This window comes from Papio anubis, chromosome 2, assembly GCF_008728515.1.
Source record: "Papio anubis isolate 15944 chromosome 2, Panubis1.0, whole genome shotgun sequence".
NCBI classification, from domain to species: domain Eukaryota; kingdom Metazoa; phylum Chordata; class Mammalia; order Primates; family Cercopithecidae; genus Papio; species Papio anubis.
In genome coordinates, this window is record NC_044977.1 from 86,850,360 (window position 1) to 86,874,314 (window position 23,955).

General features: G+C 42.0%; 1 protein-coding gene across 15 annotated transcripts in view; it reads right to left on the reverse strand.

Moving 5' to 3' along the window:
- CACNA1D (calcium voltage-gated channel subunit alpha1 D) overlaps positions 1 to 23,955 on the reverse strand; it is a 327,018-nt gene that overhangs the window by 130,164 nt on the left and 172,899 nt on the right. For 8 of the 15 annotated variants that reach the window (XM_021934314.2, XM_021934311.2, XM_021934308.2 and 5 more), the window contains exons 6-8: positions 22,512 to 22,664; positions 21,790 to 21,986; positions 14,236 to 14,339 (exon numbers count right to left, since the gene is read on the reverse strand). In XM_021934314.2, coding sequence (XP_021790006.2) covers positions 14,236 to 14,339; positions 21,790 to 21,986; positions 22,512 to 22,664 — 454 coding nt within the window. Of the gene's footprint in view, positions 1 to 14,235; positions 14,340 to 14,933; positions 15,038 to 21,789; positions 21,987 to 22,511; positions 22,665 to 23,955 lie in introns of all 15 variants that reach the window. The other 7 variants (XM_021934312.2, XM_021934310.2, XM_021934309.2 and 4 more) reach the window with 1 other exon arrangement.

Consider the following 23,955-nt stretch of genomic DNA (forward strand, 5'->3'; position numbering starts at 1 on the left):
TTCTTCACATATTCTAGATACACAGATGTAAGTATTGTATTTTCTCCCAGTGTGGTTTCCCTTTAAATTTCTAGTTTTTGAAGAGCAGAAATCTATTTAGAAAATATTTATATGTTTAGCTTTTTAATTAGATCTATGATTGATTTCAAGTTTAATGTTTGCGTCTGGTATGACCTTTTTCTAGCACCTTCATCAAAAAGCAGTTGAACATACAAAGGAATTTCTGAATTTGTTATTCCATTCAGCTGTTTTAGTAATCTTCCTTTATGTCAAATACTGTATTTATTACAGCTTTACAGTAAATCTTGAAATCAGCAGTGTAAGCCCTCCTTCTTTATTTCTTATGATTGTTTTCATTATTAGAGGTCATTTGCAATTATATATATTAGTTTTAGAATAAGCTTGTCAGTTTCTAAAAGAAAGGCTACTGAGATTTATAAATGGGACAACATTGAATGCATAGAGAAAAATGGACATCTTCACAATATTGAGTCTTTCAATCCATGAACATGGTATATCTTCATTTATTTAGAGCATTGTAATTTTACTAATCAGTGTTTTGCAGTTTTCAGTGTAGAGGTCTTCCATATCTTTTCTTATATTCATTCCTAAGTATTAGGAATGCTATTGTAAATAATTTTTGAAGGTATTGTAATTTTTTAAATTTCATTTTCAACACCTGCATCTTGTATATAGGAATAAAATGGAATTTTGTATGCTGACTTTGTATCCTGTCACCCTGCTATACTCACTTATTAATTCTAGTAGGTTTTGGGTTCAATTATTGGGACTTTCTATGTAGACAATCATGTCTGTAAATAGAAATAGTTTTTTTCTTTCTTTCCAATCTTTCTGCCTTTTATCTCTTTGTCTTACCTTCAGACTTTCAATAAAACATTGAATAAAAGAAGAGAGAAAAATGGTTACTTTGTTCCTAATTTTAAGAAGAAAACATTCAGTCTTTCACAAGTATGCTGTCAGCTATAGTTCTTTTTTCAGGCTGAAGAAGTTTTTGTATATTCTTAGTTTGCTGAGAGTTATTATAAATGGTTATAGAATATTGTTAGTAATGTTGCCTGCATTTACTGAGGTGATCATATGATTTCCCCTTTCATTCTATTAATATGGTAAATTATTTGATTTTCCAATGGTGAATCAATTGGTATTTCTGGCATAAATCCCACTTGGCCATGAGATATTATTCCTTTCATCCTGTTATATTCTATTTGCTAATATTTGAGAATTTTTGTGTACAAATTAATGAAGGATACTGTTTTTTTTTGTCTTTTTTTTTTTGAGACGGAGTCTCGCTCTGTCCCCCAGGCTGGAATGCAGTGGCCGGATCTCAGCTCACTGCAAGCTCCGCCTCCCGGGTTTTTACGCCATTCTCCTGCCTCAGCCTCCCGAGTAGCTGGGACTACAGGTGCCCGCCACCCTACCCGGCTAGTTTTTGTATTTTTTAGTAGAGACGGGGTTTCACCGGGTTAGCCAGGATGATCTCGATCTCCTGACCTCGTGATCCGCCCGTCTCGGCCTCCCAAAGTGCTGGGATTATAGGCTTGAGCCACCGCGCCCAGCCAGGATACTGTTCTTATTATGTCTTTGTAAAGTTTTGGTATTGAGATTTTGGCCTCATGAGTTGGGAAATGCTCCCTCCAACTTTACTACCTGAAATAATTTCTAGGGATGGTATAATTTCTTTCTAAATTGGCTGACATAATTCACTTTTGACCTCATCTAGGTCTCTAATTTTCTTTGAGAGAAGGTTTGCAATTCGGAATTCCATTTAAAAGGCAAATATAAGAGTCTCCCAATTTATTTCTGGGTAGGTTGCATATTTCAAGGAATTTGCCTGTTTCTCCTAAGTTACCAAATTTGTCATAAAACAGTTTATTCTCTTATTATTTTAATGTCTGTAATATCTGTGGTATCTCTTCTTTCATTTCTAAAACTGGTAATTTGCTTTTTTTCCTTTTTTGATTAGTTTTGTTAGATATTTATCAATTTTTATTAAGCTTTCCAAATAACTTTATAATTTGTGTTTTCTATTTTATTTACTTCTGTTATTCTTTTTTCTACTTACCTTGGACTTATTTGATCTTCTTTTTCTAGATTAGTAGATAGAAATGTAGATCACTGAATTTAAACCTTTCTTCCTTACTGATAGAGCTATAAATGTCCCTCTAAGCACTGCATTAGATGGATCTTACAATTTCCCAGTTGGATTTTATCAGTTTCAAAATATTTTCTAATTTTTATTATTTTTTGAGTTATAGGTTATTTAATTTCCAAACATTTGGGAAGGTTTACAGACAGCTTGTTACTAACTTCTGTTTTAAATCTACTGCCATTAGAACAAAGATACTTTGTAAAATTTCAATTGTTTGAGATTTAATGAGACTTTAATGGCCAAGATATGGTCTATGTTAGTGAATGTTCCACGTGCTCTGAAAAGAATGTGTACTCCACAATTACTGAACATAGTATTTTGTAAGTATCAATTAGGTCAAGTTGGCTGACAGTTATTAACCAATCTAAATATAATCTAGATATTATCTATACTTGCTGTTTTTAACCAATTATTGAGAAGGAATGATAAAATTTTTCATCTATGTTTCTGGATTTATCAATTTCTCCACTTAATTTTAACAACTTTCGCTTCATGTACTTTCAAGCTGTATTTAGGTGCCAACACATTTAGGATCATTGTGTCTTCTTAATGAATTGACCTTTTCATGAGTATAAAATGTCTACCTCTGAAATGTCCCTATTTCTGGAAATGTTCCTTATGCTAAAGTTCAACTTGTGTGGATTAGTACAGTTCATCCATTTTTTATTTTTAATCCATGTCTTTATAGCATCTTACATTTTTACTTGGTCTGACAATTTCTATCTTTTAACTAAAATGTTGTGCACATTTTCATCCAATGCAATTATTGATATAACTGGGTTTGTCTACCATCTCGTTGTTGGTACCGTATGTTCTTTGCTCCTTTTTCTTCCTTTTCTGACTTATTTTGGATAATTTAGTACTATTTAATATTCCATTTTATCTCTTCTTTTTAGTAACCTTTTTAAGTCATTACTCTGGAGATTATCATATGCAACCCTTAAGTTCTCACAGTCTACCATGAATTCATATTATTTCAAAATGTAATAACTTTATCACAGTGAAGCTCCATTTAACTTCCTTCTATCTTCTGTGTATGGTTATCCTATAATTTACTTTGACTTGTTCCAGTTCCCATAACACCTTGTTATTACTTTAAATTATCTTTTAGAAAATTTAGAAATGAGAAGAAATCTTTTATCTTTGTTTGCCATTTTGATGCCTTTTTCTTTCTTCTTCTTCTTTTTTTTTTTTTTTCTTATGGAGTGTTGCTCTTGTTGCTGAGGCTGGAGTGCAGTGGTGTAACCTCAGCTCACCACAGCCTCCACCTCCCAGGTTCAAGCAATTCTCCTGCCTCAGCCTCCAGAGTAGCTGGGACCACAGGCATGTGCCACCACTCCCGGCTAATTTTTTTGTATTTTTAGTAGAGACAGGGTTTCTCCATGTTAGTCAGGCTGGTCTTGAACTCCTGACCTCAGGTGACCTGCCTGCCTCAGACTCCCAAAGTGCTGGGACTACAGGTGTGAGCCACCACACCCAGCCATGCTCCTCATTTTTAAAGTGGATATTTAACGTATTTATCTGGTATTATTTTCTTCTAGCCTGAAGAACCTCCTTTAACATTTCTTAGAGTGCGAATTTGTTGGTGACCAATTCTTCGATTTTGTTTACCTGAAAGTTTTTCTATTTCCTTCTTTTGTGAAGGGTATTTTTGTTTCATACAGAATCATTTTTCCTTTCACCTCTTTGAAGATGTCACCCATTGCCCTATGACTTGCACTACATCTGCAAACAAGTAGATGCATATTCTTATTATTTTCTCCTGGTACGTAATGTGCCTTTTCCCATTTGCTTTCTTTTAAAATTCTCTGTATCTTTTACTTTCAGATATCTAAATTTGATGTGCTTAGCAGTGGTTCCCTTTGTGTTTTTACTGCTTGAGGTTTGTTGGGCCTCTTGGATCTATTAACTTAGCTTTCAATACTTGCAACATGATCAGCTTTATTTATCTTAAAATTTTTACTCAATCTCTTTCTTCTTCTTCTGTGACTCCAATTTCATATACATCAGATTGCTTATTGTTGTTTTAGAGATCACTAAGCCCTCACCGACTTTTTCTATAATGTCCAATCTACTTTTTTCAGATATTGTATTGTTTCTATTTATCTACTGAGATTTACCTATTCCTTTATTATGTCCATCTTTTCCTTCAGTTCTTTAAACGGGCTCATAGCAGACTTCAAAGTCTTCGATTATTAATTGCAACATCCGTCATCTTTTGTTTCTACTGAATTTTCCCTCCTTGATCATGAATACTTTCCTGCTTCTTTTCATGTCTTATAGTTTTTGGTCATGAGGAAAAACATCTTAGGAACGTCTGGGCTTTGGTCTCTTCCTTTAACGAATGTTGATTTTTGTTTTTTTGGCAGGTGTTTAATTTATTGGCCATTTCGCCTGATCCTTTTGAAACTTGTTTCTACGCTTTTTAAGTCAGGTCTAGAGTATCTTACTCAAGGGCTAAAGTAGCTCCAACCCTAAAGCCTGGCTTTTCTGAAGTCTCGGTACCCAATGTATTCAATTAGGTCCTTCCACTACAGCTGAGCAGAACCATGTACCTCCCAGCATGGAGTGATTTCCAACCGCTTACAGCATTCTACTAGCTGTTCTCTGCCTGACCTCAGTAAGTATCACCTGGCACAGAAGCAGCTTAGTGTATGGTCAGATTTCAGAGAACCTCTACTCTGATTACTGGAGCCCCTTCTCTGCATACTTCTCACCCATCCTCTGCCCTGAAAATCCCAGCCATCTTAGCAGCCCTGAACTCTCTTCTTTGACCCCTCAGCAAGTGGACCATCGTTCTCTGCTGGGCTCTGCCTCTCTGCCATAATTCTAAAACTGTCTCCAGGCAGAAAGCCAGGACAATTGCAGTTTATCTCATGTGTTTCCCTTCTCGTAGGGATTGCAATCCTGTACATCCTATTTCCATTTTCTGAAAAGAGTTGCTTCCTATTTTTTGCCTAGTCTTTTATAGTTGTTTATGGTGAAAGGTCCAGTTTGGTAGCACTAGTATGTTGTGGCTGGAAGCAGATTATATGAGCCTTAAACTGGTCTCTCTACATCCATTTGTGTATCTATCCAATCTATTCATATTACTGCAGCCACAGTGATTTTCATATGCAGATTTTCCCAACATTTTATTAAGAATTTTAAACATCCATAAAAGTAGAAACAATTATACAATGAACACCCATATGCCTACCACCTAGATTCCATAATTAATACCTGCTATCTTTTCTTCTTCTTCTTTTTTAAGACAGGGTCTCACTCTGCTCCCCAGGCTGGAATGCAGAAGCATGATCACAGCTCACTGCAGCCTCAAACTCCTAGGCTCAAGTGATCCTCCTGCCTCAGCCTCCTGAGTAGCTGGGACTATAGGCACACCTAACTAAAAAGACTTTTTTTTTTTTTTTTCAGAGACAAAGTCTCGCTATGTGGCTCAGGCTGGTTTCAAACTCCTGGCCTCAAGCAATCCTTCCACCTCACCCTCCTGAATCGCTTGGATTACAGGTGCAAGCCACAGCACCCAGTTGCTACATTTTCTTTATCGCCTATCTCTGCATCCCCCTATCCATCTATTAATTCATCTTATCTTTTTGAAGGATTTTAAGGTAAGTTGAAGATATGAGAACAAATAATAATCTTTAGAAAATGTAAATCTGAATCATACCACTCCCTGCTTAAAATTCATCCATGCATTCTCTTACCCTTCAGCTAACGACCAAAACCTGTGACACAGTCTAAACGTCCTATGTGACATAGACTCTGCCAGCCAGTCTCTCTCCTTTCATCTGCCTCCACCTCCAGCTCCCCCAGTTCCAGTCACCCTAGCTTTGTTCAGTTCCTCCAGCATCCTCTGCTTCTTCCTACTGTATCTCCTTTCTGTGGGTTTTCCTTGACTGGAATACCCTTGCCCCAGCCTCTTCTCCCACTTTGCCTGGATACGGTGACCACTCATTCTTCACTTCCAGGATGCTCCTACCCACTAAACTGACAGCAGTTGTGCCTGTTAAACCCTCTCACAGCACATGAACCTTTCTTTCAAAGCATTTACACAGGTTTGTAATTGTCATTTTGGCCTCCATCATTAGATATAAGCTTCATGAAGAAAGAAACCATTTCATTCTACCACTGTAACTGCAGTGCCTACACAGTGCCTATATCCCACCACTGTAACCCCAGTGCCTACATCCCACTACCATAACCCCAGTGCCTACACTCCACCACTGTAACCCCAGTGCCTACGCGGTGCCTACATCCCACCACCATAACCCCGGTGCCTACATACCACCACCAAAACCCCGGTGCCTACACTCCACCACTGTAATCCCAGTGCCTATGCGGTGCCTACATCCCACCACCATAACCCCGGTGCCTACACTCCACCACTGTAATCCTGGTGCCTACCCAGTGCCTACATTCCACCACTGTAACCCCAGTGCCTAGCAGGGCACTTGGCATACATCTACCACTGTGTAGGAACTAAAAAAAAAAATTCATTAAATGAATAAGTCATTCTCAGGAAGTTAAGAGAGAGGGGAAAAAAAGGATCTAACAGGATTTTCTTATTCTTTTTCGTCTATTATATCAAATTCAACTGCCTCCAGGCCAAGCACAGTTGCCCTATTTCCAGAGAGCTATGGAACAAAGTCATCCAGAAAGCCCTCCGAAGACAAAAATCCATAGTTCTCCAATGCTCTTCTAGCAGCCGATCTAAATTCTCATAAGACTGGGGATTTTTATGCTCATTTGCTTCTCAAAAATACAGCTCTGAATGCCAAAGCTGTTTTGTTTTTTCCAGAGAAAATCTCTTTAATAAATGGTATCAATAAGGGCTTAAAACCAACACCTCATTCCATGCCTCTCATCTCACACACCAGGGCAGTAACAGTGACTCTCCTTTGCTCTGTGGCACTGTGGATGCTGTCTCATATGGGCGGAGGATAATTAGGGCTTGGGTGCATACATCTGTTGAAGTATTAAAACGAAATCCAGAAAAGGAACTGTTTAACTTTAACAGGGAAGAGTTCCCTACACTATAGATCCACTGGTCTTTGTATACCAAGCTGCCCTGCAATACCAATATTTGATCTCTGTAAAATCAATTTTACCATCCCGTAAAAGAATATTACACAAAAGAGAAAAGAAGCATAACGTTGACAGTAGCATCTTAGAGACAATCATCAATTTGTTTCTCACAAACCAAATTATTAAACTCCTAAATATCCTTTTCATTGTAAAAGTAATGGCAATTGTTAATGCCTCCAATTGAATAGGGAACACAGAAAAATTATGGCTTTAATTTCAACTATTAAGGTAGCAACAGCTTTATAAAGAACTGGGTCTGTGCATGAAAGCACTGTAATGAATTCTCTTCCCCTAGGATTTTAGATCAACAGATTCAACAGCCTCCCCTGCAACACTAATACCCTCAACAACCTCCCTCTTCTAACCTGCACATCAACAACCCAGAGCACAGGTGGAGGGGGAACTGCGGACAGAGCAGTCAACTCAGCACAGAGCTCTCCATCCACAAAACGAGCGTCCAGGAGGGCACATGTGGCCAGAGGTGCCTCCTGGGTCCTCAGAGGTCTTTCTGTACATTATAAAAAAAAGAACTTGGTCAGGAACAGATGATAGCCACAGCTGACAAGTGAGAGCTCTACTGAATCTGTTGCTGGCTGTGCCTGGCTGCTGTCCACTGCTGTTGCCAGGGAAACAGACGTCAGCTTGATGGAAACAAGGATCAGCGAAAACTTTCACTTACCTCGTTTCCACTGATCCCGACAGCCATTTCTATGGAAACAGTAGCTGCGAGCCAGCGGCAGAGAGGTTACCACTCACTTGTTAATGTCAGGTGTGGCTACCAGCCTGTGCACTTCAGGTACCATGGTACCAACAGCACCAGGATCCAGCTGTCAGCTACCCCCAACAGCTGTTAACTCTGCAACAAGAAAGTTCAGTGTTCAAAAGTATATATAAATATTTAGCTAGGTTCTTTATTAGAAACAGGAAATTTAGCACTCTCATTTAAAGCCAAATCGGAGCTTAGTTTCTTGTTCTACCAAAGCCAAGCCACGTGAGGGTACTGAAGGACCCTGAATCTTTCCGGCACCCTAACCTCAGCATTCAACCCCATCCACAATATTACTTCATGGTTCAGAAAAAGGGGCATCCAACTGTAAACAAATCTTTCACATATTAGCCTCTTCAAACCAAAGACAAACCCAGCTAAATGTGGGGAAGTACTTTGCTACAAGTAATCATTAAGCATGTCTTTAGCTTAATCGTCACTACAACACACAGGAAGTTATTTTTTAATCATATGAACTATCTACAAAGAGTCCTCCATTGTCGCTTTTAGACTGGACTTCTGTGTGCCCTAGTAGCCACTGGCCAAAAATTCTCTGTTGGCCAAGATATGGAATTAACTCACTATTACAGTGTGGTTTTATTCTGAATACGGTAACAAATCATACCAATATGCTGGCTACCCCAGGACCCCACTAACAACCTTTTCAATTTTGTAAGCAATTACCCTACTCTTTAACAATGCAGACATATCAGAGGTATATATATTGGAGGAAATTCAATTGTCCATTTTCTATCAGTAGATGCTGGTAAAGTGTTGAATGAGAGAAAAATCTTCTTTTTTTTTTTTTTTTTTTTTTTTTTTTTTTTGTGAGACAGAATTTTGCTCTCGTTGCCCAGGCTGGAGTGCAATGGTGCAGTCTCGGCTCACCGCAACCTCTGCCTCCCGGGTTCAAGTGATTCTCCTGCCTCAGCCTCCCAAGTAGCTGGGATTACAAGCATGTGCCACCATGCCTGGCTAATTTTTGTATTTTTAGTAGAGACAGGGTTTCACCACCTTAGTCAGGCTGGTCTCAAACTCCTGACCTCAGGGGATTCACCTGCCTCAGCCTCCCAAAGTGCTGGGATTACAGGCATGAGTCACTGTGCCCAGCCAAATGAGAGAAAAATCTAATCTCAGTCACGAAAAATGTATAAGAATGCCTATTCTCAGAGGATACGTCTCCACTTAGAAAATATTCACAAGTAATACAACTACTATCTATTGGTGTGTTTTGCCTCTTGAGCCGCCATTCAAGTAGAAGAAATCAGAGACTGTCTGGCTGTTACTACTATGAATTTAAATGGACCAAACCTGATTCCATTATGTAAAATTCTGGTACAGTCAGTCCACAGCGCACTGGCACCGGCACCATCTTCCCTCTTCACACTCTCCATCCCATGAATCTTTGCTTTAGGAAACCAAAGCTTCCTAAATGTAGCCATGCCTGAGTCTTTGTCTAGGCCCCTGGCATCCGATTAGCCAGAATGGAATGTAGGACGTGAGATTCAAAAAGATAAACTAGTTTGAAAATCGCCTTCAGTTTTCCATAATGCTTCGCTTCATCCATGTTCCCTTAAACTTCTAAAGATAAATAGGCATACAGTAATACAAAATTGGATTGATTTAAAATGATACCTGTGATCTCGTAGGATCTGGAACTTACTGGAACACCAAGAATACAAATTAATTTGCATTTGTATGATTTTGAATTTACAGACCTGGGCTGGGTTTACATTCAATTTTATATCATAAGAGTGGGTTTAATAACAACATTTATTGACTAACAATATACAAGATCTACTTAACAAAGTATTTCAAATATTTTTCATAAGATGTTGCCAAAACCAAAGGTTTGAATTCCTAAGCAGATTATAAATTTAATCTATTCTTTGAAGCAAGCCCAGGAGGGGGTTTATGCAGTAATATCCTTTAGTCAGCAGTGCCTTATGTCATTATATATATAATAAAACATTTTTAAAATATAACTTGGGCTTTTCACTAACACAGACCTATCTTGGCCAGCTATTATTAATTAGTTTGAAAGGACTGAATTGATTCAATTCTTTTCTTGCATCAAATCCAGGAAGAGATGCACCCTTCCTGAACTACCATAATTTCAACGGGCCAAGCCTTCTACATTCTTCAGCCCACTGAGTCCTCACTGAACTTCACAAAGCTGGTACTGTGATGAGCTCTATTTCACAGATGAGGAAAGTAAGGCGCAAAGAGGTAAATAACTTGCCCCAAATCTCACAACTGGAAAAGGTAGAACAAACATTCAAGACTTGGTTGTCTGATTCTAAAGCTGGTGTGCTTAACCACTACGTAATAGAAATACCATTCCCCTCAATTTGTGCAAAAAAACCTTGTCAAATATAACTTTAATAACAATGATTTAGGCCTGCATAATACTTTGCAGCTGACACAGTGCTTCCACATCCTCCAGAGCCACCCCTTCTTGGGTGACACTGAGTACAACACTGATGTGTGTGTAAAGTGTGGCCACCTGCTGGGATATCCAGAAAATGCTACACTCCAGAATTTCCAAAGAGTACCCTGCACTGTTCCTACCTAACCCAGTGAGGCGAGTGGGGGACATCCATGGATTTAAGATAAGAATATGTTAAATGAGAAAACCCCTTTATGTATTTTTAGAAGGACTTCTACAGTCATTAGCTGATTGAAAACCACCCCGTGTGGGAGACGGCAAGACAGGATATCTCTGACATCCTGAAGGACAAAGAGACTGAGGCTCAGGGTAACTCAGTGAAGTCCCAGAGTGAACGTGGGACTCTGGCAGGACAGAATCTAAGTCTTCCAGCCCCCTTCCTGGGGGTTGGAGCCACATCTTGGGAGCCTAGGGCATCCCGCATCTTGAAAGCTCAGACACCCCCACCATAGGTGGATGGCTGGTGGCAGGTGGGTCCTAAAATGGAGAAGGAGGCAGAGTCAACCAGCCTACCGCCCATGACCCTGGGAATCCAGCATGATTCTAAAGATGAAAACCTCAAAAGGGGGTTCAATGAACAATTTGAAAAGTGAAAAATTGCCAAACTTCTAGAAGGCCACGTGTAATATGTCTGAATTGCAGACTTAAAGAAGACATTCTTTCCGATTCTTGGTCATAATGGGAGCATATTCTCAATGACAACTTAAGGTTAAATTGCAACATTAGTCATAGACATTCTCAGCCCCTCCCACAGAATACTGTGACGAGAGATGGAAGTATTCATCTATGTTCATGCATGGCTGCATAGGGTTTACAGTTCATAAACTTCATACTTACCTTGAGGGAAAAAAGACTACGTTATAAAACCAAAGATTTTCCCAAATCATCAACACTTTGCAAATAAACACCAAATCCAATGTGCAAATTAACGTCTGTTCAAGAATACAATAGGATGGCATGGCCACACACATGAAGGAGCCAAGGAGCAGAAACAGATACAGGTATTTCCACATGGCTGACAGACTTGAAGACACACAGCACCATCTAACATTTCCTCATGAGAAGGCAATCACATGGTCTCGACCAGCCTTTTTAAAATGAGGGCGTTTTAATTCAGTGCTTAGGGGATTACATTTGTGTTGGTCTGACAGTCCCCCGAGGTCTATGCAACATAAATTGTCTTCCTCTCAACATTTATATCCTTCTGGTTTGGCAGTACCTCTCTAGTGCTCCCTTAAAAAATTATGAAGACTCTTGAGGCTAACATTCAAAAAATAATAATAATTTGCTTTAACAACAACAAAAATATCAATGGGAAAGTAAGAGGGGAGTAGCAGGCAGAGAGGGAAGGCGGTGGTTGCGGGGGCGGAGGTGGAGGCATGCCAGCCCCTCGTCAGTCTCCAGGGGAGATGCCTCCTCATCTCTCCAGGGCAGCTCACAGAGCCTCTGGGTCTGCACCTCTATTGAACATGTGCCCTCCTGCACTGCTTCAAAATAGGCTACCCCATGAGATAATGAATGCCTACGCACAAGGCCGCTGTCTGTGTCTGAGATATCTTGGCACCCCTGGCCTCTGGACCAGAGCCGGGCACTCTACAGGATCTCAGGAAATACTGGCCAAATCAGGAACACAGCTGCGAGGCTGTGCTTTGCAGACATGGTTCTGTCTTTACCCAAACCAGCCCTAGCAGAGGCCTTCTGGGGGAGTAGACAGGAGGTCGTGGGCAGCCCCTAGGGGTCTGAGCACAACACACACTGACAGTTAGAATTGCTGGGAAGTCTCGGGTTTTTCTTTTATAATTTCATGTGTCATTTCCAGTCTCCTTCATAAGGGATCTAAGTTTTGTTTTGATGAAAAAATATTTTTTTTAAAAAATTATTTTCCCCCAAAATATATTTGAGTAAACCGGTTGCTCCATGAAGGAGTGTACCTTTTTTATCCTCCAGCTTTGGGTACCTCCCACGGAGGTGCAGGTTTAACCCCCATTTGTGATAGTGGGAAGCCCCGCCTCCCATCTTTTTCTCTTTTCTTTTTTTAAGCACCTCACGATCTGGCTCCTGCCTCTGCTTCATCATGCCTGCTGGGGCAATGGTTCCTGCCTGGGGAAGCTAAAAGATAAGGCATGTCACCGGCACTGTTCAAATTAGTGGTTTCCATGGCCTCCGTCAGTTTAGCTGGGTTTAGGAGACATGAGGCACCAAGGAATTCACACCAGGATTGCTGCTGACCTTGTACAGGAAGCTCCTGTGGCAAAATCAAACACGATGTTATTTCTCCAGGAATAGACACCACCCTCACATGTCCAACCCTAGCCTAAGGCCGCTGAGGTTTACTAGGAGAAAGACACTTCTCACGTTGAGGTGAAAGGGCCTGAGGCTTGAGGAGCCACTCATCTACAGCAGGTGGCTGAGGCAGGGGAGGGTTATGTGGCCCCAGCCACCACCTCTCTCTCTGGGGGGCAGTGGCCCCTGGGGCCATCTCTACATAGGGACTTCCTGTGACAGTGTGCATCCCTGGTGTGGAACTGACTACATTCAATCCAGGGCACGGAAGATGCAGAAAGGAAGCCAAGATGGATAAATGCACTCGGCTTTCTGCTCTGGAAAAGGCAGTGTTTCCAAAAATGCGATTAAAGCCTTTTCACTAACTCAGCATACATGAAGACATCACTTCCCCGAGATACAGCCTCGGAAAGAGCAAGATAAAGTGAGTGAGGAAGAGATAAACTCGCCTGGAATCAAATCCATCAACACTGCTTCCTGAGGATGCCTGGGCGCAGCGCAGTGACAGAGGCTCCCCTGGGAGACATGGGCCCCTCTTGGGCCTCCTGGTATCCTGCCTGCCCCCCACATCCTGGCAATGGCTATATAAAGGAGCTGACTGTGAGAGAGCCAGACAGCCCCCGGCTCCCTTCTCTGTAGCACCCCACCTTCTGGGGGTGTCTGAGAGGCGGTATGGATGCAGGGCTGACCACAAGGGTTCTGGGATGGCATCTCCAGCTACAGGCAAGGCACAGCCTGCAACATAAGGAGTCCCCTTTCCAGGCCAGTCTCTGCTACAGCCTCTTTGTGGAGAGTCAATCCATAGAGAGGAAGTGATAAACACGTAAACTTCAAAAACGGTGACTGAATGATGCGGTCTCTGTAAGGCCATGGGAAACGTGTGCACAAAAGTCGATCATCACTCTGCATTGAGAGAAGGATTCTATAGGTTATGGTTAAAACTGAATCACAGGGACAGTTCTCACAGTGACAGCACTAGAAAACCAAGCTAATAAAGAATCCCAATCTGAGGCAGATTTTGAAACTGTACAGTATTTATGTGCTTGAGGCTTATTTCTCCTTCACAGTAAAATCTAAAACTCCCCTGGAAGTATTTATAATGCACTGTGGTGACCTAAAGGGGCCAGGTTATGTACTAATAGACACAAAATTACAAGGGACGAAAGCCTCTTTCCTGGGGAGACCAAGGCTGGAACTCCTTTAACTCACTTGTAATCCACCTCTACACATTCACATGCTAACACGACTGGCTTCGGGGGAACGTTTTCATTAAATTAACAGTGTTTGGCAAGCATCGGAAACACAGAATCTCACAGACAGAAACAGGGAGAAAGAATCACAGTTCAATCCAAAAGCAACACACTGAGGGGCCATCAGAGTCCAAACACATGCAGAGAAGCTGTCAGGGAGCAGCTGGGAGACACGCAGAGTTGCCTCACACGTGGCAGCAGGAGAAGGTGAAACACGGATCCAACTGCTTACCCACTAAGGACACCAAGAACCAGGTTAAGGACGAAAAATGAGCCAAGGATGATGAGACTAACAAAATACACCCATGGCCATTCCCATCCTATCGCATCATTTACCTGTAAAATGTAAGGAGATCAGTTATCAGTTACCCATTTGCTAAAGAGCAGAGCCCCAGTTGCAGCTGCCAGACCTCTCAGTGCTTTGCTGAAGGTTAGTGCTCCTAGGACAGGGACTGGGCCTAGGTCCTTCCTTTTTTTTTTTCTTTTTTTTTTTTCCTGCAAATAAGGACAAGCTCAGCTGCTGAAATCTACAAATGGGGCCTACCAAAAGCCCACCCAATCCAGCTCATTTTGCAACCATTTTATAACAATTAATCTGCATTCTATTTGGATCCAGACAAATAAAGCAATTATAAATGTATCTCATTTTAGAACAGACAAAAAAGGGCAAGCAATGGAAATTGTTTAAATCTCAAGCAACAATGCTGATTAATTTCTGGTCAATAATCGTTCTATAGTTCTCCTTCATGAAGCCTGGTGAGGTTCCAGGAAACAGCTTGATTTGGGAAGCCTCAGCAGAAAAGAAAGCATCTCAGAGGACACATAAAATGTCTGGCAAACCCTCTTGGCGGCCCTCATCCAGCAAAGCCTGTGTGGTCTTGGCAACTGTCCTCAGGACTCTGCTTTCAAGATGAAAGAGGTGTAGCTTACCCGCTCAATACACCAAGTACAAGATTTAGTACGAAAAATGACCCAAAGATGACGAGACTGACAAAATACACCCAGGGCAATTCAAATCCCATAGCATCATTCATCTGCAAGAAATAAGATGGTCTCATAGGAGTGGGTTAGTAAGAGAATTCAGTAAGGAGAGAGGGTCACATTAGAGATAGCATTCTATACATTTAATTAAACTTTACTTAGATTTAAATCAGAAACAACAGTAACCAAATCAGAGACAACAGCAGCCAACACACATTCATCACATATTCCCAATACACACACACACACACACACACAGAGTTATCAAGGCTTTCAAGCCGAATAATAGCAGATTTTGGCCCCAGGAAGGAAAATCAGCTGGGATTTGGCTTTTTCTTACAGGAAACTGTCTTGATACGTGATTTTCAGGAAAGGTCTTGGTAGAGGACAAAACTAGTGCTTAGCTAGAACCTATTTTCTATACTGCCCAAGATTTTAGACTTTGTGTTTAAAATTTGTGATGGTGGAAAAGTCTTAATTATAGAGACAAACTTGCACCATTTGACTCTATAAACTCTTTTTAAAAACTCCTAAAATAACCTTCTACTGGAAGCCAACCTACCCAAGGAAACCAAACCCACTTTATATCTGGATTATTGCAACCTGTGAGTGCAAACAAAATGAATGCAGCAAAACGAATGCAAAAAAGAATTTTTTCAAGGTCAACTAGCTGACATATAGTCAGGGGCTCTTTGCAGAATGGGCTTTTTCTTTTTTTTGAGACAGAGTCTCACTCTGTCGCCCAGGCTGGAGTGCAGTGGCCGGATCTCAGCTCACTGCAAGCTCTGCCTCCCGGGTTTAGGCCATTCTCCTGCCTCAGCCTCCCAAGTAGCTGGGACTACAGGCGCCCGCCACCTCACCCGGCTAGTTTTTTGTATTTTTTAGTAGAGACGGGGTTTCACCGGGTTAGCCAGGATGGTCTCAATCTCCTGACCTCATGATCCACCTGTCTCGGCCTCCCAAAGTGCTGGGATTACAAGCTTGAGCCACTGCGCCTGGCCCGAATGGGCTTTTTCTTAGCTGAACCCACAGAAAGGAGAAGCAGCCCTTATTCTCCACACTTAGCTTTGATCTAGATGACCCCCCTGGGAGACTGGCTCCAGCTGTGAGCTGACTGGGTTTCGAGGTGAAAGGGTGTGGCCTGAGGAACCCCATTCCCCTACTCCTGGACAAGCTCATGCTGCACACTCAGACACAGTCTTCCTGGCAGATCCTGCCAAAGGAAGCTAGAGCAAACAGGTGCTTTAAGGATCACAGCTGGATGGAACTTTCCACCAGCACAGGTCAGTGTTAAATTCAGCAAACACCTTTCCCAGGAAGGAGGTGTTAAGGACCAGTCAGGGGACAGAATGGATGACCCAAGGTATGACCCTGCCATAACACCCAGATTTCCAGCCAATAGGAATTGCGAACAGTCTGGATAGAGCCATCTCTCTTGCCTTGCAGGTGCAAGCCCTCAGGGTGTTAAGCCTGTGCTTTTTTGCACATGATCTGGCTCCAGGTTTTAGCTTTATAGAATGAGGCTCGTGCACTTCACAATGTTTGCCTCATGCAGAAGCCAAATAGGGAAAGTGAACATTAAAAAAAATTACCTAACATCTGTTGCTGAAGTCTAGGGAGAGGGCATTAAATCCCTTATGAAACACCTGTTTGGCCACATGAAAACTGATGTGCTTAACAGAACTCATATCAGTCTGCACATCTTACATTGGCAATTAGAGTAATGAACGAGCCTGGGCCGTGGCTGCAATTGTTGATCTAATTAAGTTGGATAAACTAATTTCAACAGGAAGGCAGAGGGTAATTCATCCTGAGCAACTATACCACTAAACTTACTGAAAACCCCATAGATGAAGAAGACACTGGCTGCCTGGTGTGGTGGCCTGTGCCTGGCCTGGGTCAGCACCTGAGACAGAGCCCCATCTGGGCTTGTTTCCCTCTGGGTTGGAACAGAGGTGCATACAGCAGGGGAGAAGGTGCCCATCAAGGTGACAGGAGGGCGGACAGGTCCAGTGCTCCCATCAGGAAACCTCACTCTTCTGTGACCCCAGCAACCGTCATCTGCTTAGCCATCTGCTTCACCAACCCTCCTTCAGGCCTCAGTCTGCTGTTCCAGAGAATGGCTCTAGTAACGGCTGTCTTCTCCACTTAGGAGGGACAATTTTCCTTTAAAAAATTTAAAACCCTTTAATTTCTTGGGAGTAGGTGTTCATCAGATTCACATTTGCTCAAATCAGAAGTATCACTTGGAATGACAGTTGAGGCCTGGAGGGAAAGGCTGGAGTTGAACACAGTCCACTGGAGATTCCAAATCTCGAAGTCAGAAGGTGGGGCAAAAGAGACAAGCTTCAGCTCTGAGAGCCAGTCTTGCTCCCAGTGAACCCTTCTCAATCCAAGTCCCTTTTCAGAGCCAAGCATTTCTTAGATCTTAACATATACAAAAGAAAAATCAGAACATGCACGCTGTTCCCAAAAATACCCACATGAAAAGAAAGACTGCTTGGGATTTTGCCTATATGGTCTTTATCAACAATGAAGAAACTGGCTTCCACTGAAGGACTTCAATTTAGATAAATTTTTTAAAATCTTGTATCAAAGTCATCAAGGGGTATCATCTGGTGCCCAGGAGTTTTCCTTTTAGCTTCAGTTTTCCTTCTTTTAGAAGGCTGAAATGGGCCAGGTGCAGTGGCTCATGCCTGTAATTCCAACACTTTGGGAGGCCAAGGCAGGCGGATCACCTGAGGTTGGGAGTTCAAGACCAGTCTGGCCAACATGGTGAAACCCGTCTCTATTAAAAATACAAAAATTAGCTGGACGTGGTAGCAAGGACCTGTAATCCCAGCTACTTGGGAGCTGGAACCCCAGAGGCAGGGGTTGTAGTGAGCTGAGATCATGCCATTGCACGCCAGCCTGGGCGACAGAGCAAAACTCCATCTCAAAAAAATTAAACAAAATAAAAATAAAAGGCTGAAATGCATATTCATGTCTCAAGTTATAGACCAATGCAAGGCTGTTTTTCTAGCTGCTGAAAACACTTCTGGAAAGTTGGTATACTGGTTTTAACTCCCCAGAGCATGCAATAATAAAAAGGCAAGCCCTCGGCTGGTTATTGAGAAACTTCCTAGGTGCCCTGGATGAAGGAGATTGTCAGCTTGACCATGAGTACTTCTTGTGAAGGTCTGACAGCCAGCACCTCTGTAGGAGTGTGCATTGAGAAAAGAGCTCAGTGCTAAAGCAAGACACCAGAAATTATCTGGATAGCTGTCTCCTGAAACCAATACTTTTTATTTCCCACATTTAAAAACAACTTCTTTCAATTGAAGGGAAAAAAATTTCCTCCAAGTTGAAGAGAAAAATCAAATCATGTAAGTTTAATTCTGCATCCTGAGAAGCCCAGAGAGGTTCCATGACCTACTCCAGGTCACACAACCAGCCTAAACAAGCACTCTTTCCCTGCCCTACACCCTGCTGCCTCTGTGAGCAACAAACACTTACATGTGGGTCAAACAACAGCTCAGTTATATTTATGGAACTCACTTTATCAAAGAACTCTACCATAGGTTTCTTTCCGCCAGAACTTAATGATCCCACTTCCCACACATCCAAATAGTCCTTTCTAAGTGTGCCTTTCTACATATTGGACCCACCCGTAATTCCCTTCTCAAGACCCTGCCAGACATTTTCCAGACGCTAGGGAGAAGCAAGGCATAAATGAGCTTGAGAAAGCTGACTGAATATAAACTTGACTCGATACAAAACAATGCCCTGCAAAGACTTTGTCCACCATATGTAAACACCTAAAGGATTCAGAAATGTGCTTGTAGTCAATATTTAAAATCTAATCTCTTTTTATCTCCCAAGATGTTCCCTTTATGCCCTAGTTGTGGATAAAAATAGATATTCAAACATGGCACATCTACACTAATGAGGCAATATGCCTGGTACACTTGAAGGATGATGCCCATCACTTGTGTTTATTGAGTGCCTGCTCGGTGCCAGGCACCGTGCTGGGCAGGGATGTTCTGCTACGTATCACAGTGGTGTGGCTTCCAGCTGACTGTGGCCCATGAAATATTAGGAAGGCTTGGTTCCTTGGCCCCTGCCTGTCTCTATGATGAGCTAATAAATACAATCAACAGGTAATTAAAAACAATCCTGATGTGTTTCAGAGAGTAAGATCTTAGAGAACAGTCGGGAAGACATTACTTAGCTGCCCCCTAGTGTTCTGGAAGGATTCATAAACTGCTGACAGGTGGAAGAATGCCAAGGAAAGAGTGCTGGGTTCTAGTCTAGGCCAGTGGGTTCCCATAGCATGACCCGCAGGCCAAATCCAGCTTGCTGTCTGCTTTTATATGGCCTCAAGCTAAAAGTGATTTTTACAGTTTGAAATGGTTGGTGGAGGAAAAAATCAAAAACAAAATATTTCATGACACAGAGAAGTCACACAAAATTCAATTTCAGGGTCCATAAAAGAAGTCTGATTAGAATAAAGCCACATCCATTTGCTGATGTATTGCCCATGGCTGCTTCCTAGCTATAGTGGCAGGGCTGAATAGTTGCCAAGGTGACCATGGAGCCTGCAAGACCAAATACATTTTCTATTTGGCCCCTTATAAAAAGATTTGCAGACCTCTGTTCTAGATCAAGGACCACAACCATTTGCCGTAGAACCCAGGGAATGTTCCATGGTCTCTACTCCACTGTCTCCATCTTCAAGATCCCAGATCTTCTATAAAGGGATATAGACTGGGATAAAGTTTATAAACGACTTGAGATCCTCCACCAGAATAAAAATGCTGTGTAATTCATGGAGAATGCAATTATACTGTCAAATTATTAACCATGTGATTGTCATATTAATAATAAAAATAATAATTATATCATCCTAGATGATATTTAAACCTTCTCAGGAAAGCAAGTGGAAACTTTTGTTTCCAGGAGCCTGAAGTTCCCTCTCCTTTAATCATCTACTCCCAGGTTTTACACTTGCTTGGCAACAGGAAAATTGTGAGAATCGATGTGCGGGAATATAACATAAAGTATAAAATTGTTCATTAGTCAAGGTATGTTGGATCCACAGTTGACAATTCACCATGTCAATGGAGAGAAAAACAAAGCTGAGAGGAGTCACAGATTTTGATTTTTTAAAAATCAAAATGTTGTCTTCTGTACTGTCTGGGGAGGGGAAATATCAGAGTTTGGGCTATTGTGATGATGCTTTTTCTATTTATGAGAAACTTCAAGGGAAGACTGGAATTGAGATCTCAACTAATCTGACCAGAAGTTGCAATTTAGGAAATAATAGCAAAAATGAATGCTTCACCTAACCTGAGGGCCCTCTTGCATACGGGAGCCACGCCCCTGGCTCAGCCAATACCATCCCCCTCCTCCTTCTTCTTCATGAAAAGACATTGTTTTACGAATATAAATAACAGATGTGCATACCCCCCTCCCCCACATACACACACACACAGACACACACACACACACACTCTCTCTCTCTCTCTCTCTCTCACTCCTATGACAATCAGAAAAAGAAAGGGAAGTAGGAAAAACAAGATATAACGTGTTGGTGATGCTTAAACCTCATCAAACTAGACTCACTTCGGGGACTAAAGGTAAAAATATACCTTCTTTGCCTAATATTAAATATATGGGGACATCTACAATCCTGTGAGCTGGCGAAGGGAAGCAAAAACCTATTTATAACCATTATCTGTTACAGTCTCTGAAGTTATGGAGGAACAGCAAATCCTAAAAAGTATCTAAAATTTAGAAACTATCAGAAGCTACTTCTCAATTTACAGGCCTTCTGTCTAAAAGCTGCTGACTTCAGAAGTACTTTATTACTAATTTCGTTTTAACAACTCATGATTGGAATCCTGGTTACTCCCCTTTGGACTTGGATTTAGGCTCAAAATCTACATGTTAGCTGTCTTTACCAGCAACTCTTATACCATGGAAAACAATTTCTAAACTTCTGTGAGCTTTATTTACATTCTAACAAACAAACTCAGCCCTGGTAAATGGCTGTTAAAATACTATAGCACTTATTTTTATGTAGCAAATCTTTCTGGCTCTATTGGGGACAAGAGGAATCAGACCCCCGCCTTGAAAGAGGGTCCAGCTGTTTTCATGGCAGGCTGGATGGGTCCACCAGCCCTGGAAGTCTACATGCCATTCCTACCCTTTCTGCCAGAGCTCTGTAGCTTCAAATAGAAAAGAAGACAGCTAAGGGTTTGTGCTGGGCCAATTTATGGTAATACTAAAGACAAGAACAGGAAATATTATCATGGGAGACACTCACATTGGGTTTAAGGTTATACTGAGTTACGGAAAGCACTAAAGGGATCCGATTTACATTCCCTTTCTTCCCTTTAGGATCTAGTAGAACAACCTGCCTTGATGTATAAACGATTAACTTTAGCCTGTGGCAGTCCAGGAGCCTCGTTACCTGGAAAGTGACCCTTTGGCTCTCTTAAGAGTTGAATCAGGATAGCCCTGGCTTCCTGGAGTTCCTCCAAAGGGGACCACTGGGCACCCTTGGCACCAGGTCTTCAGGCAGCACTGGGGAGTGGAAGACTAAAGCCAGAAGCCAACATCGTGCAGCAGCTTCCTGCAACTGAAACTAAGGCCCTCGAGGAGCAGGATGATGAAGGCTGCTGGTAAAGACAGCATCTGCTTCCCTTCCCAGATAACTGACTTCAGGGTTTCTCTTCCAGCCACCTCTCCAGTGGCTCTAGCTCATAAAACTCACTTATCCAAGGAAAGAACCCTCCACAAACGCTCTCCCCAGGGTACTTACCCAGTAGAGCACATCTGTCCAGCCCTCCATGGTGATGCACTGAAACACAGTGAGCATAGCAAAGGCAAAGTTATCAAAGTTGGTGATGCCTCCGTTCGGGCCGACCCAGCCACTCCTACATTCCGTGCCATTGGCAGTACACTGGCGTCCGTTCCCTGAGAACGCACATGGAGCTGGGTCCTCTTCAGCTACGATATCTGCAAACACAGCAAACAGGCTGCACCACTCAGGACAGAAACATCAGGAAATCCAAGCCAGGGAAGGTGAGCATCCTCGCCAGAGCCTGGGACACCCTACCGCCCCCTCTGCGATGCCTCAGGATTCTGCTCGTCCTTCAAGGTTCCCTTCAGATGCTCCCTCCTTAGTGGAATCTGCCATTTCCTCTTGTCAGAATCCATGGCTCTTTTCCTCTGCACCTGTGCTTACAGCACCCTCCTTAGGCTTAGACAGCACAATGCTGTTGGTTTGCCTCATGTTTTTACTTTGGAGGTCTCTCATCTTGTTTGCCAGGACACATTACACAGGAAATCGGGGTGGAAAGGGAGACTGAATTCTCATCTATTCTGAACACAGCTCATACTGAGAACTGGCTCAGTAAACGTGCTGGTATATTGGGCATTTTTTTTCCTATTTTGTTTTAGATTTTCCCCAAACTATGAAAGTTGCTTTGGGGAAAACCAAAAATTTTTTAAATTAAGTTAGCTATAATTCCCATTACTCACCTGAGTCAGCAAAAAAACATGTTTTGTGCATTTTTCCAATAAAAAGTTCCAATCCTATAATAGCATAGATTATGATTACAAATAATACCAAAAGGGCTATGTGAAGGAGGGGAACCATGGCTTTTATAATGGAGTTCAGGACAACTTGTAAACCTAGGAAAGACAAAAAAAATAAGTTTGTGAGCCAGGAAGGTACTCCAATGACTCATATATATAATTCCTACTCATGCCTCCTTTATTTAGAACACATAGTAATACAATTCAAAGAGGTATTTCAAAGCTTTTCATTAATATTAAGCCTGGATATGAGACAGACTGAAAAGGAACCTTCAAGATCATCTAGTCCAACTCCCTCACTAGACAGAGGGAAAAACTAAGGCCTAGGGAGGGGACTGCCCACTGTCGAAGTTCATCATTCATTTATGCATTTCTTCATCCATCTGACAAAATCTCTTAAACATCTACCATGTGGAAATCATAACGTTTGGTGCTTTGGAGCAATATGAAGATGGTTTATGTAAACTGTCTTCCTCAAAAAATTATATTCTAGGAGACACAGAATTAAACACAAATAACTCTACCCTGGGGTAGCACACAGATGCTATATGAATATCCAACAGTTAAAATTAATAGGTGTTGAGAGCTGAGAAGGCCAAAGGGATTGTGACCAACTCAGCATTCCACTGGAGGCTATAGGATCAAACAGCAAACTGTTTATCATGAATGCCACCATGAATGCAGGATGCAGGCAAACTCACAACTGCACCTACAACCAGGTTTGCTGAGGGCAATCACTCCCTGGTGCTATGCTCATTGAGGCTATCTATTGGGATATCTAGAGCCTATTGTCAGAAGAATGCAGTCTTGTAAGCCTGCTGTAAATCAAGCAGCTTACCGACAACCACTCCCCCGCTCTCGCTATCTCCTTTACCCAATAAAATGCGAAAGGCTCTAAAGCTCAGGGCTCTTGTTAACTAGAAGCAAGGAGCCCCGTGACCCTTTCTTCCAAATATATGCTTTTGTCTTTGTCTTTGTCTTTATTCCCACGTTCATCATCCTTTGTTCAGATCCCCAAGGTCCATGCAGGTAACAAATAGGGATGAACAAGGTGAAGAAAGGGCCCTGAGGCAGCTTCCCTCTGGGCACAGCCCAAAGGCCAGGTGGGGTGGATTTCCACAGGTGGGCATGGGAGAGAGGCAACTTCAGGGAAGAAGAACAGAGTACCAAAAGCACAGAGGAGAGTAGCACAGCATGGGCTTGATTGGTGGTTATATAGTGGAAAAGAAAATCAGGAAAGAGAAGTAGATTGCAGCCAGGGTTGTGGGTTTTGAATCCGGGTTATGGAGCCAGACTAGACCATTGGCAAAAGGCAGCTGCTTTAGAAAGACCAACAGGACAGCAGCAGGTCAGACACACAGAGAGGCAGTTCAAGAGTGCTGGAGTA